The sequence below is a fragment of the Chenopodium quinoa genome, unplaced genomic scaffold, assembly GCF_001683475.1.
Source record: "Chenopodium quinoa cultivar QQ74 unplaced genomic scaffold, ASM168347v1, whole genome shotgun sequence".
In the NCBI taxonomy this organism is placed as follows: domain Eukaryota; kingdom Viridiplantae; phylum Streptophyta; class Magnoliopsida; order Caryophyllales; family Amaranthaceae; genus Chenopodium; species Chenopodium quinoa.
Window position 1 is genome coordinate 1,352,171 of NW_018743099.1, and position 13,483 is coordinate 1,365,653.

A 13,483-nucleotide genomic window follows, 5' to 3' on the forward strand; every position below is an offset into this window, starting at 1 on the left:
TTAAGTACCATTAATATTATTTTTTTTACCAAAATTCTCTAATATTTGCAAAAATATTTGTGCAAATTTTACTTTCCCATGTACTTTAATTATTTTATCTCTCTATTTTTTTTGCATACCCAATGTAATTACATTTTTCAATATACTATTTTTCTTTGTAAGTGACTATCAATCAGGGACGGAGGTTTATTTTATAAATTTGCAACCCAGTAGATTCTTTAATTTGTTTGTTGGAGGATGAATAGTTGTACACGTGATTCACCTTTATAACCTACATAAGTCATGTTTGCCGGTAGCTTTTCAGGTAATAATTAGCGTTTTGGCCAAGTTAAAACATTAGAAAAAAAATAAGAGTGTTTGATAAAATAACATTTTATGTATGTAATGGTCAGTGGTAGAGGTACTGTATTGGTAGCTTAGCTTTCCTCACACGTTAATAATGTTAGCAATTGGAAGGTACTCCATACTTATTAACTATTACGCATTTACGCACAGTTAAATAATCCCAATTTTCACATGTGTTTTCTCAAACCGGTCAACAACTTAATATTTAAGGTTACTTGACCGCGAGTGTCCAAATAATAATAAAAAAATCATTTATTTATTTATTTTTTTTTTTTTTTTTGCATGCATGGTTTGGTTTGGGTTGGTAGCCTAGCACGGTGTCTGTGTGACATCCTCCTGCAGTCCTGCATCCAGAATTTCTCAAATTTCAAAGAAAAAAACCTGAATTCGTACTACACAATAAATACAAGCTAAATTTTCATTAATACCACCCAATTTTACTCTGCTTCTCACCCATTTTCACTCTCAGAAGTGCAATTTTGCTCTTACAGGACTCAATTACTGCTACTTCTGGTATATTTATTTATCTACCTTCTTTCTCTTCTACCCTTTTTATTCATCATAATCCCCTCTTCTTCAACTTTTTGGGGTTTTTTTTTGCTGATATTTTTGATTGGTTTGGTTCTGAAATGGTTTATTTCTTCAATTGTTAGTGGGTGTTTTGGATGCATTGAATGAGTAAATACAAATGAAATTAGTTGACTATCATATTTTACTGTGGTTTTTGTATTTATCTTTGTATATAATTTATGGCTTTATGCTTTGTGATTTGTGATTATTTGTGTGAGTAGCTCACAACTATTCATTGTCTTTTGTACGTTTGTGTTTTAGGGATTCAAGGGTTTTTATTTTTCTGTGTAAAATATGATTAAATTAAAGAATTTGTTGGTCAATTGCACTTCTTTTTAAGGTTTTAATAATTGTTAGGGTTTGAAATTTATGTGTGAGAGGAAGTGCTGACTGACTGCTGAGAGTTTGGGATGTGTGTATGAGAGGAGGTGCTGATTGCTGAGGGTTTATCAATGTGATGGAGTAAATTCACTTGAGTCCTACATCGAGTTGAAAAAGAAAAAGGCGGTGTATTGGGTTGTGTTCTTGTGTATGCTGGTGATTTTGAAATTTGGTGGGTTGATATTTCGGCCTTTTGGGTTTTGTTGATGCAGTAATAAAGATGAGGTTTGCTGGGTTATTAGCAAAGTATGGGGAAAACTTGTCATCATTTTGTGTGTTGAGTCCTCAGTTTTAACTTGATTTTGCATTGTCCTGTATAGCAAGGGTTGATTTACTTTCGTTAGTAGTTAAATCGTGATTAATATTGCTTTGGGTTATTGAATTGGTGTATTCTTGAATACAACACGAGTGGTTGAATGGTTGTTTGTCTGTCTAAGTCTTTCGAGTGAATTGAATGTTGTCTATCGGTCTATTTGTTTATTTCATCTTTTGTTGCTTGGCTTCTTGCGATATTTGCTTTTAATTGCAGCTAGTCTGTTGGTCTTTGGCCTTTGTCCATAGTAGTTTTATTGGGTGGAAGTCTTGATTGCTGATCATATGAGAGTGTACCATTAAGATTGCAGATTGGATTTTCTAAACTAATGTATCAGAATATTCACTATGATTTTAAATGGGGGCTTGTAAACTGTGTTGTTCAGGTTGTATCTATTGCCTTTAATACTTTGTGCTGAAGGAGCTGATGTTTTTTCTTCAGTAATTATTATGAAGTGTATCATCTAGCTTCATCTGGCAGACATGTTTTGAGATTTTATGCACTAATTTATTGTTTGGCTTGATTCTGTTTTCTGAATTTCTTTATTTTGTTGAATCTTAAATTCTCTGTCTTTCGTATATCAGTAGAGATTAATAGTAAATCTGAATGGAGTATTTCAATGCAGCTTCTTTTCCTTCCACTTTCTTCAATGGCCCTCCATAAGATGAAGATATTCAATTCTGTTGCCAGCAAGATTCTGTGCACCGTGAAATCTTCTCAACACTTCAGCAAACGTGGATTCTGCAGCTTCTACGGTGAGTCAACAGAAGCCAAGAACGTGAACGTCTTCATGAAACAGGGCCCACAGAAATCCATGGAGTCATGGGAAGAAGATGGATCGCTTCGATTTCGGTTTGATATTCCAGGAGTCCCAAAAGAGAAAGTAAAGCTGGAGGTTGTAGGGAATACATTGACTTTTGAAGCTGAAGCAGTGGAGATTCCATGTGATGAGGGAATTCGGGCTTACGACACTTCCATTGAGCTGAACCCAATATTTTACAATCTAGCCAAAGTCCAGGTAGAACTACTTCATGGAGTTCTGTACATTGACATTCCTATCCATTCCTCTCCCTAGATTTTATCGTGTCATGAGTTTGTGAAATGGTAGCCTATCATCTATTCATTTCTTGAAATGTAAATACACAACAAAATATTTCTGTAATCAGAGTTAAAACTGAAAATTCTGTCTCATAGACCCTATTAGAACCCCAGAATTTTATGCTCCTCTTCTAAAACATTTCTGTAGCACATTCTCTGCATTACGAAATAGTAGTTTAGCTCCCCGTTGCTGGACTGTTCTTCTTGTACCGTTGTACGTACATTGATTTAGGGAAATCTTTCAGTCAGCAGTAACCTAATTTGGAAGCTGATGCTGGAAAATGAAAAGAAATTTTGAAATCAGAGTGAAACTGTCTCATACATAAACAGATTATTTTGTATATGATGTTTAACCTGAACCTGTTCCTAATGCTGTGCCGTTTTAATTTATGTTTCCTGCATAAACATCACGTTGGCTTTGAAGCAGCTGCATGGTACTGGCATTTTGTAGACGTGGTTTGGTTATTCTTATTTGTCTCTATCTATTGGTGGGGAGGTATATGAATGGTTTTTGAGCTTTAAATGTTATGAGCAGTATCGTAGTTTTATCTGACCAAGAAGGTAAGAAGTATACATGGCTCATACAATACTTTGTGTGATGTTACATACATTACTGTCAGTTTTGTGTAACATAGGAATATATGAACATGTGTAACTAAACAACATGCGCTAGAGTTGTTCCATAGAGAAACACACAAGCAAGTTCGTGGAACCATGGAAGAGCTGCAGCCACATTCGAAGTTCAGGGGTTAGAAATGTTGGGATACCATGGTGTGAAACTGCCTGCTTGGGCAATTGATAATAACATGGTAAAATCTCTCCCTTTTCTTGTAAAGCTTCATCTTGAAGATTGCAAGGACTTGGAGCAAGTGCCACGCTTAGGAAAATTGCAAAATCTGAAGGTGCTCTCGCTTTTATCATTAGAAAAATTGGAGTATATAGAAGAAGATGATCCTCAGGCTTCTGTGTCTGGATTGTTAACTGCAGAAGAACCACCGTATTTTCCCTCCCTAGAGCAACTTTGGCTAAAAAACTTGCTAAAGTTGAAAGGATGGATGAAATCAGGGGTGGAGTTGGATGATGTTCGTCTTTCTCAATTGAATTCATTGGTTATAGACAAATGCCCAGAACTGACATGGATCCCGCAAAGTCCTATCCTAGAGGATCTGACTGTATATTCATTCAATGAAAGACTGATGCTGATGAGAATCCATGAAGTTTCATATAGTCCTCCCTCATCTCCTTCATATTTGAACATTGGCATTCCCTCTTCATCGCAGTCAATTGACCCTGGAAGTTCAAGTAATAGTTATAGTAGTAACGTTCTGAAATTAATTAAGGGCAGTGGAATCAGACAATGTGGCCTGGCTAAACTCACTACCAGTTGAGGCTTTTAAGTGCCTATCTGAGATGCACATTAAATATGATAAAGCGGTGGAGAGTACTAATGAGAAGATTGCTTGTAACGTGACTGTTCGAGGTGATAAGGCAGTGCAGCTACTCGAAAGTGGTTTAAAGGTCAAGGAGTACGAGTTACTCAACAAAAACTTCAGTCACACTGGCTGCTTTGGTTTTGGTATTCAAGAACACATCGATCTTGGAATTAAGTATGTTATCTCGACTATTAGCTTTCTTTCTTTCATTAATTATTGCTAGTGTTGCTTCAAATATGGTCGATTGTTTGTTTATTTGCTAGTTGATATTAAGTTGATCATCAATCTTAATTATATTTCCTCTTTTCAGGTATGACTTTTCTACTGGTATCTACGGTATGGACTTCTATGTTGTTCTCGAGCGTCCTGGATACCGTGTTGGCAGTCACAAAAGGTGTAAGGCTCGAGTTGGAAATCAGCACAGAGTTAACAAGGACGATGCCATGATGTGGTTCCAAGAGCAAATATGAAGGAGTTATTCTCAACAACGCCCATAATATTGCTGCTTAAACTTGGCTAGCACCAGCATTCAAAAGGATATCTATCATTTTAGCTCTCCTTTTATGTACTTTTTAGTTTCCTCTTGATTGCTAGATTAGCTAAAAGGATCCTCTCTTGATTAGAACACTAATATTTCCTTTTTGTGGAAAGAAAACAATGCCTCGACCCACGTGCCAAAGCAAACAAAAGAAAAAGAAAAAAAAAGGAAAAGTATCCGTTGGGAGCAAAATGACAAACCAACGTCAAAGAAGAACGGTCAAATGATAAAGCATGCACAAGTTAAGTTGTGACACTTGTCATAACTTTAGAGGTCACGTATTTTTTGTGACTTAAATCTCTAAAACGACTATAACTTGTTAACAGTAACTTATTTCAAAAAACCAAAAACACCAACGGCTATAAATCCTATAATTATGAGTTGTATGTTTTATTATTATTGTAACTTTGTAGAATTATTGTCAATGTACCTTTTTAATATGAATGTAATTTCTATGTATTAATATGAACTTTATGTTTAAATTGAGTTCAAGTCTATTAATGTTACTTTATATTATTGTGATAATGTACAAGATTGCTGCTCATGACATTTCATCTAACCAAAATCTTATCTTTTGACTTGATAACAAAATCTTAGTAGCTGACGAGCATTCAATAATATTAATTTTTCTTTCTAGCATATTGAACCATTAAATGTGTAGCCAAGCATAACCTCCTCTCTTCTAGATATATATTTGCCTGAGCATGTAGCTGGCATGTTTATGGATTTGATGCTTTCGCTTAGCATTAACGCGACAAGTTTGATCGGGCAACATGCTGGTTGTGGGAAATTATAATCTACCATTACCGAATGTCATTTACAGCAAGTACATGTAGGCGCAAAAGTCACTCGAATTCGTTGTTGACCTCGGTTGTGAATGTTGAAAAAAGAAAAAAAATAAAAAAAAAATGAATATATAATAAAACTTTTAATAATTCAACAACAAAGTCGTTGTAGTATAGTGGTAAGTATTCCTGCCTGTCACGCGGGTGACCCGGGTTCGATCCGATCCCCGGCAACGGCTTTAACTTACAAAATGAAATCCTTGAACATAAGATTTTATTTCTTAAAAACAACAGTATGACCCAGGTTCGATTCCCATTGCCGGGAAGCATAAAGGAGATGATTCCAAGCATCAGGCACACCAGGAAGACACCAATGACTACAATCAGGAAGTCTATGTCACCAATTCCGTAAACTCCAGGATGTCCATCTCTTCTTAATTGAGAAAGTGGTGTTACTCTTAACAATTCTAGTGGCTTTTCCATTTTCTTAATCACCTTTTCTACTATCCTTTCTGCTGGGTGTTCTTCTACTACTCCATTGTTTGTTGCTCCGAGTAACGGTCGCTTTACTCCTATACATGTTCTTGCATTTGGAGCTGTCCAGTTCAGGGCACTGCAACACATACAATACTATACTTTTCCATCTAGTCCATGTCTTCAACCCCTTTTCGTATGCAATTCTACCCATCTAGTCCATGTCTTCAACCCCTTTTCGTATGCAACGAGTCGGTCCATGTCTTTATACAATTTATTCCCATCTTCAATGAAATCCCACCTGCATTTACATACAATTTACTTAATTACTTGCAAATTTCTTTATTATAAACTTGTGTGAGAAAAATTAAAAACAAATGTTACGTCTTAAATTAATGTCATTCTAGTACTTACGGCTGTTTCCTCCCGGTATGAAGCCACCAATGCCAACACATACAATACTATACTTTGATCAACATGTATAATGGTAAGTGTCGCGTAATTCAGTAATCAGGTTGAAACTATCTTATATATAATCAGTTTTGGAAATTATTTATTTGGATTACTAAATATTATGTACTTGTATGTTAGTATTATAATATAAGGTGAGGACTTATTTCAGTTTCATAAATTCAGGTTATATTTATTATGTTTCAGATAGAATTTCTACAAAAAAACAGAGTTTATAAGAGAAAGTGTCTTACTTCATATGATCAGGGGAGACTCCTTGAAAAAACACCCTGATATCAGAAGAGCTCAAATGTAATTCTACCCATCTAGTCCATGTCTTCAACCCCTTTTCGTATGCAACGAGTCGGTCCATGTCTTTATACAATTTATTCCCATCTTCAATGAAATCCCACCTGCATTTACATACAATTTACTTAATTACTTGCAAATTTCTTTATTATAAACTTGTGTGAGAAAAATTAAAAACAAATGTTACGTCTTAAATTAATGTCATTCTAGTACTTACGGCTGTTTCCTCCCGGTATGAAGCCACCAATGCCAACACATACAATACTATACTTTGATCAACATGTATAATGGTAAGTGTCGCGTAATTCAGTAATCAGGTTGAAACTATCTTATATATAATCAGTTTTGGAAATTATTTATTTGGATTACTAAATATTATGTACTTGTATGTTAGTATTATAATATAAGGTGAGGACTTATTTCAGTTTCATAAATTCAGGTTATATTTATTATGTTTCAGATAGAATTTCTACAAAAAAACAGAGTTTATAAGAGAAAGTGTCTTACTTCATATGATCAGGGGAGACTCCTTGAAAAAACACCCTGATATCAGAAGAGCTCAAATGTAATTCTACCCATCTAGTCCATGTCTTCAACCCCTTTTCGTATGCAACGAGTCGGTCCATGTCTTTATACAATTTATTCCCATCTTCAATGAAATCCCACCTGCATTTACATACAATTTACTTAATTACTTGCAAATTTCTTTATTATAAACTTGTGTGAGAAAAATTAAAAACAAATGTTACGTCTTAAATTAATGTCATTCTAGTACTTACGGCTGTTTCCTCCCGGTATGAAGCCACCAATGCCAAGTATTGAAGATCAAAATGTCGAAACCCTTCCACGACTTACCTTGGCTTACTGAATTCAGAACTAACACTCTGCCAGCCTTCTTTATTCACAATCTTTATAAGGAATCTGTCTCTCAACAACGTCAATGATGTATTATAGTCCTGCATCCGTGTATAAGTGTCCATTATTACATCATTTTCTTTTGTCGAAATTACCAATTAATTAACTTGGAACGTCTCATATTAGCTATATATAGAACTCTCTTGGTCTCTAAAAATAAGAAGTATATATTTTTCATACGCAAAGTAGTTTAGGTTATTCAAAATGATTATTAATGGAACGTAAACTAACCAGGAAAGTGAACTCAGAGAGGCCTCCATTCCTAGCTAAGGTGTACTTAGATTTTGGCATGGCCGTGTGGAGCATGCATGCAAGAGATTGCCATTGATTCAGGCTTATTGAATCTCCCACAAATAGTATTTTCTTTCCTCTTAATCTTCTTAAAAAATCAGCACCATCAAACCTAAAGGTTGAAGAAAAAAGGTCATATTTTCTAGGGAAAAGAATGGATATCCTAATGCAACATATTTATCTATCACTAAACAAATCATTATGAAAACATGCCATAACTTCATTTGGGTACTGTTGTCACGTTACTAGTTCAAAAATGAATACGTGACAAAAGAAATTCGGCATTTAAGGCGAATGTTACCTTGGAAAAAAGCAATGAGAAGGCTTCCATCTAAACTTGAGATAATTTTTGTCAGGTCTTCCATTTTTTTCACAACCAAATTGTTTCTCAAAGAAGGGACAACTTGATGCATCATAAAGAGGATATGAACTATCATAAACCCATTTTCCTGTATATAAATCACATGAGTTTTTACTAATCTCTTTCTTTCTACTAGTAATATTCCAATTTTGCCCTTCTCCACTCAACACCATAACCAGCAGAAGAAGCATAGCAAAAGCAGTTGAGTTTTTCATGATGAAGAATGAGTTGGTTATGAGTTGCAAATGGTGTGAAAAGTTGGGCATTTAAAGTGGTAAATTTTATTAATGGGTGGTTATATTTTAGAAATACCAAAAAAAAAAAAAAAAAGGTTAGTGGGGGGATATTTTAAGGGTAGTGTACACAAGAAAGGGGAAAAAATCAAATATTTTGAAGTTTACATATTTTCAAAATTAAAAATAAGGGAATTAATTTTACGAGCATTGTATTAGCACGAATACATTCTAATATAGGGTATGGAAAAGTATAGGTATGTTGCTTAGCTACCGTGTGCGAGCAAAGTGAAGCAAGTAACGGATGAGAAACTGAGGGAGAGAAAAAGAATGTGTGTTAACTGCTTAATTAGTTTAGATGATGAAGATGGATGGCAACTTTTTGCTTACTTTAATACCATTTCATAAGAGAATTATAATTGATCCAAGAGTGCATATTTTTATGAGATGATTGATTGGGGTAAGCTTTAATTTTCATGTTTGTGTTGTTTATTTGAAAGTCCGCTTTCAGTTGCAACAAAATTGATAGTGCTAGGTTTCCCTTAGGACTCTAATGAGAAAGCCAACTTGTTACGCTACGACCACTAATTGATATGTGACTAAACATGAACATAACCTGTTTACTCGAATTGTCATCTCTTTTTTTTCAACTCCGAGAACAATTTAGTTTTGTTTCTAGTAGCTTAGTAGTTAATGGCTAACATAGGTAGTATTGATGCAATGTAAGCATTAAAAAGGACAATTTTTAAAAGTATAGACCATGTAATAAAAAGAGCAAGCTGTAGATCTAATCTTGATCAATTTATGTGTACATCGACATCACTTAATAGAGTATCGGATACAATACATGCATGTTATAATCACTATTTATTCGTGTGATGGCACACATATTACTTAGATGTGGTAATCGATTTAAGAAATTAAGTTAAAGAAAAATGGTCTCCAAGGAGTATGACATTTGAGAGTTAGTGATTAATGGTAGTCATAAGCCACGAGCCCACAAAAAACCTAGTCATGCAAGGGCGCAAGGTTCTTAATAATTAAATAGCTTCCACAGCATGGCTAGGTCGAGGCACCTCCAAAGCGAGTTCACAGCCTCCCTATCAGTACAAAATTAGTACTATTGTGCACAACTGATCTAATCTGAATATGGTTATAATCCACCCTATTTCATCACCTAGCCATCGATTTATTGTGGGCATTAGGTTTTGAACTCTAAACACAAGTATTACATGGTCAGTGATCCAACCAACTCAACCAAGTTATTTCCAACATATATATGTGCAACGGGAACTAATTATACTTATTTTGGATCATGGGGCGGGCCATAGCCTGGGCTGGCCACCCTCTGGATCCGTCATTGCATACTTGTTCTAATCATACAAGATATGGCATTCAAGTGTAATGGTAGTAATAATGTAATGGCAGTCTAACGATATAGTGAGAATTGGCTGTAATTCAAAAATCACAGCTTAGTTAAGCTTAAAGGCTAGTAAAAATGCAAATTATTAATACTATGAACAGTCGAACAGGGGGATATACGTATATAACACAAGGGTGCACATAGTAATACGTAATATTGTCCGTCATCTTTTGATGTATACGTACAAATACAGGTATCTATAAGGGTACAAGTAGACATATCTTTTTTGGATGGTAAGATGGATGGACTTGACCCCTCAAGGGTCATCTCAAATACATGATAGCAGTCCAGGCCTTTGAAAAGAAGGGGCGTAATGCTAGATCAAGCAACCTTAGTTACGACTTTGATATATACATACATCGATATTAGGGGTATATAGAATCCTCTGTGCTCATATGTGAGCCCTTTGTTTCCAAATCATCGGTCTCAGAATTTTGGGATTGTGATGTGAAGTATTCCCTCCCTGCATCAAAATGAATTTATGATGAATGTTTGTGAATATACTGATAAATTGTAGTATCAAGAGTATGCTGCTCTTTTTAGTTCTCTAAATTTGGTCTTATACTTACACAAGCTCTGCAGACACAGAGTTCTTGTTTGCACTAGGTGGAAGTGGCAAAATGATTTGGTATGGTCCTTGCGCGATTTCCCTCCTGTGGTAAGTGGTGAAAGAATCATTTGAACAACCTCCTGCTTTCAGCCACTTCATTGACCGCTTACCTCTCACAATTAAGCTGCAATATGTCAATAACACAAAGGTTGGATGGTTTGATAGATTGAAAATGACATTAACAGAAGATTTGACAAGTTACAAGTGCTTAGGTTATGTCAATACTTTTTGTCGTCCATTTCCACTCTAATATCATTGATCTCAACCCCAGGAAGCTCAACTGTGACGACATGACTGCGTTTGGATTCAACAATATTTATCCTTGGCGACCATCCCATTCCTACAACAAATCGTAGGTAACTTAAATCAGAGCAAATAGTATGATTGCTCAGGGAGTAAATAATGATTTATATACTCAAGACTAATACTACAGCAGTGAAATTTGCAAACTACATACCATTGATTTGAGAAGAAAACATCTGTCTCGTGCAACTGCTTTGCTTCTCTTGTGGAACGACAGATGTGTGGCATTCTGATGCAGGTAACACTTCATCTTGTTTACAGGATTCAGTCACCCCAATGTCAGAAGAGTTCAATTCTTCTTGAACAGGTCTAGAATAAAGAGGATCTTTAGAGGCAGGACGAGAAAATAATGGTGACTCAAGGACAGTAGTCTTTTTCTCATTTTCACGCTTTGCAGAACAATCTTTGCATTTGGAAACCTGATTTCCCTGGAATGTAAAAGAAGTCATTCGAGAAAATAGATTGAATTCAACAATACCGTTTCAGTGTAAGAAAGAAAGGATATAATGTCCAATGCCAAAATTAATCAAACTTGGGATCGGAAGGTATGTACATTATGTTTAGTACCTGTTCAGTAGAATTCAGCATAGCCTGCCTCATAAAATACCCTTGAGAGGCAGATGCTTGCCGTCCAAATAGCATTCTGTTATCAAGCCTTCTAAATGAAGTGCTTATATTGCTGCTGCAGTTCTGAAACATTGGATACATTCACATTCTTATTATAACTATGCATAAAAAATGAAAGCAAAATGGAAAGAAAATAGAGAAATCATTCAAAAAATTACATCACAAAGTGAATTGTTGAAAATTAATCAATGGGTTTTTATATCAGCAGCTACTCAGCTAATGTACTGCACTGTCAATTAATTTTACAGCCAAAAATGACAACGAATTTACGGTCTCTTCCATCCACAGTTTGGTAAATTATTACAGGCAGTTCTATATAGGATTATTTAAGGTCTTATTGGATTCTTTAATCTTGGGGGTTATTGTTTGCCTAATATGAAGTCTAAACTCTAAAGTGACGAACTACCTTGGTTTCAAAATTTTTTGTCAAAGTTAGCGAACATTGAACATAAATTTATCAAATTGTGTAGTCAAATACTCCTATAATGTAAAAAATATCATCACTGCTTCACTAGACTTAATATGCATAAGAACTATTTTCCCAATGTATTCATTTTATAGTATTTGCTAAGACAAAAAATATAATACACAAAATAGTCAATATTTGAACAAAAATTCTACCTCAAAAATCAATATGGTATACCACTTCAGAATTTTTACTGGTAAAATAGATAAGGGAATTAAGGAATCCAACTAATGAACACAATATGTCAATATATGATCACATTGATAGTATAATATGAATTATAAAACAGCATTTAATATTAGATTATTAAAACACATTCCTAATTCATTGATCTTTATCCAAAAAGTTACTCCACCAGTCCCTCTTTACTTACAAATTCTTAAATGGACCTGGTTCACACTAATTTATTGTGGACCACTAACATTAAAGAAAGTATGGTTGTTTTATTAATAAAAAAAAGTCACTATAATTAAAAAAAAGTCACTATATTGAAATAAAAATCATTTTGGTAATATATAGGCCTAAGTGGTTATTTTTGTAATGAAATATTGTATATATTGATCAATATGAATAATAAAGGCCACTATGTTAAAATTAGGGTAATAGCGTCGTATTTCAAGTTCACAATATTATTAAACGTTGTAGTAGTTTTAATAAAGGTTACTAGGTTAAAAATAAGGATACTATGTTAAAAATAATGGTCACTATGTTCAATATAAAGTCAGTTGCGTGTATATAGACCTCGGGTCCACAATAATCCACGCAAGTCTTTTTGCTCTTTACTTGCATTATATTTCTTTTTATGACGTCCCTTTGAGAATTTTTTCCCCTCATAATATATAGACAAGCGTGAAACCTCCAATGTTAAAGGTAAAAAAAACATGTTCCCAGTATTTGATAAACTCTATTAAAAAGGGATGGATGGAGGACAAATCAACCAAATAAAAAATTCAATAACTTATGGAGGCATGACGCATGAGTAAAGATAGTACTATCATTAACTTTATAAATCACAATAGTTTGACTTTAGCAATTTCACTAACTTCACTCTTACTATCTCTAGCAATTTATAGTTTTACTTTTTGGTGAACATCTCTAGCAATTATGAATATATTATTAGATCCGTTATTTTAAAAGGTCACCGGTTAATAATTTTAATATTTTTGATAATTAAAATATAGTAAAGAATCAAACGATTGCAATTAAAAATGAATACATATAACAAAACAATGAAACACCAATAAATCATGGGATAATACACCAAATTAATAAAAAAAAGGGAAAAAAAAAAATAATTACCAAAGGAATTAAGTGGGCATTAGGAGCAGTGACATCCTCAGTGACAATTCCAGCAGCAAAGTGAGCAGAAATGGTGTTGATCCTACGCCTTATCACTTCACTCTCCATTTTTTATTTATATTTTTTTTAGTTGGGTTTGAAGGTTTATGAACAGTGGATTTGATGATTGGTGAGAGATGATAAAATAGAAGAAAAGATCACAAGATTTTTTCTTTCTTTCGGTGAGGCTTGGCGGCTAATATTTATCTCATTTCCTTTT

At 34.3% G+C, this 13,483-nt stretch overlaps 3 protein-coding genes and 1 pseudogene across 3 annotated transcripts; 2 read left to right on the forward strand and 2 right to left on the reverse strand.

Annotated features, from left to right (window-relative positions):
* The first annotated feature begins 635 nt into the window (after window positions 1–635).
* On the forward strand, window positions 636–4,374 carry LOC110731834. Its single transcript, XM_021911718.1, has 2 exons — window positions 636–858; window positions 2,235–4,374. Exon 2 carries the CDS (start codon window positions 3,463–3,465, stop codon window positions 4,093–4,095), a length of 633 nt encoding a protein of 210 aa, XP_021767410.1. The 5' UTR covers window positions 636–858; window positions 2,235–3,462; the 3' UTR covers window positions 4,096–4,374.
* On the forward strand, window positions 4,118–4,610 carry LOC110731906 (60S ribosomal protein L11-like). Its single transcript, XM_021911824.1, has 2 exons — window positions 4,118–4,314; window positions 4,451–4,610. Exons 1-2 carry the CDS (start codon window positions 4,118–4,120, stop codon window positions 4,608–4,610), a joined length of 357 nt encoding a protein of 118 aa, XP_021767516.1.
* Window positions 4,611–5,635: 1,025 nt separating this feature from the next.
* LOC110731831 lies at window positions 5,636–9,884 on the reverse strand (annotated as a pseudogene).
* Window positions 9,885–10,013: 129 nt separating this feature from the next.
* On the reverse strand, window positions 10,014–13,470 carry LOC110731832. The gene is made up of 6 exons (XM_021911716.1): window positions 13,225–13,470; window positions 11,400–11,522; window positions 10,987–11,260; window positions 10,755–10,869; window positions 10,489–10,653; window positions 10,014–10,382 (listed from the first exon to the last, which is right to left on the reverse strand). Exons 1-6 carry the CDS (start codon window positions 13,330–13,332, stop codon window positions 10,346–10,348), a joined length of 822 nt encoding a protein of 273 aa, XP_021767408.1. The 5' UTR covers window positions 13,333–13,470; the 3' UTR covers window positions 10,014–10,345.
* Window positions 13,471–13,483: the final 13 nt, after the last annotated feature.

Coding starts and splice junctions, on each gene's coding strand:
- LOC110731834 (XM_021911718.1), top strand. CDS start 3,463: ATGTTGGGATACCATGGTGTGAAACTGCCTGCTTGGGCAATTGATAAT.
- LOC110731906 (XM_021911824.1), top strand. CDS start 4,118: ATGCACATTAAATATGATAAAGCGGTGGAGAGTACTAATGAGAAGATT. Junction 4,315..4,450: donor CACATCGATCTTGGAATTAA/GTATGTTATCTC, acceptor TCCTCTTTTCAG/GTATGACTTTTCTACTGGTA.
- LOC110731832 (XM_021911716.1), bottom strand. CDS start 13,332: ATGGAGAGTGAAGTGATAAGGCGTAGGATCAACACCATTTCTGCTCAC. Junction 11,523..13,224: donor ATGCCCACTTAATTCCTTTG/GTAATTATTTTT, acceptor CCAATGTTTCAG/AACTGCAGCAGCAATATAAG. Junction 10,383..10,488: donor TCTGTGTCTGCAGAGCTTGT/GTAAGTATAAGA, acceptor ATTTTGATGCAG/GGAGGGAATACTTCACATCA.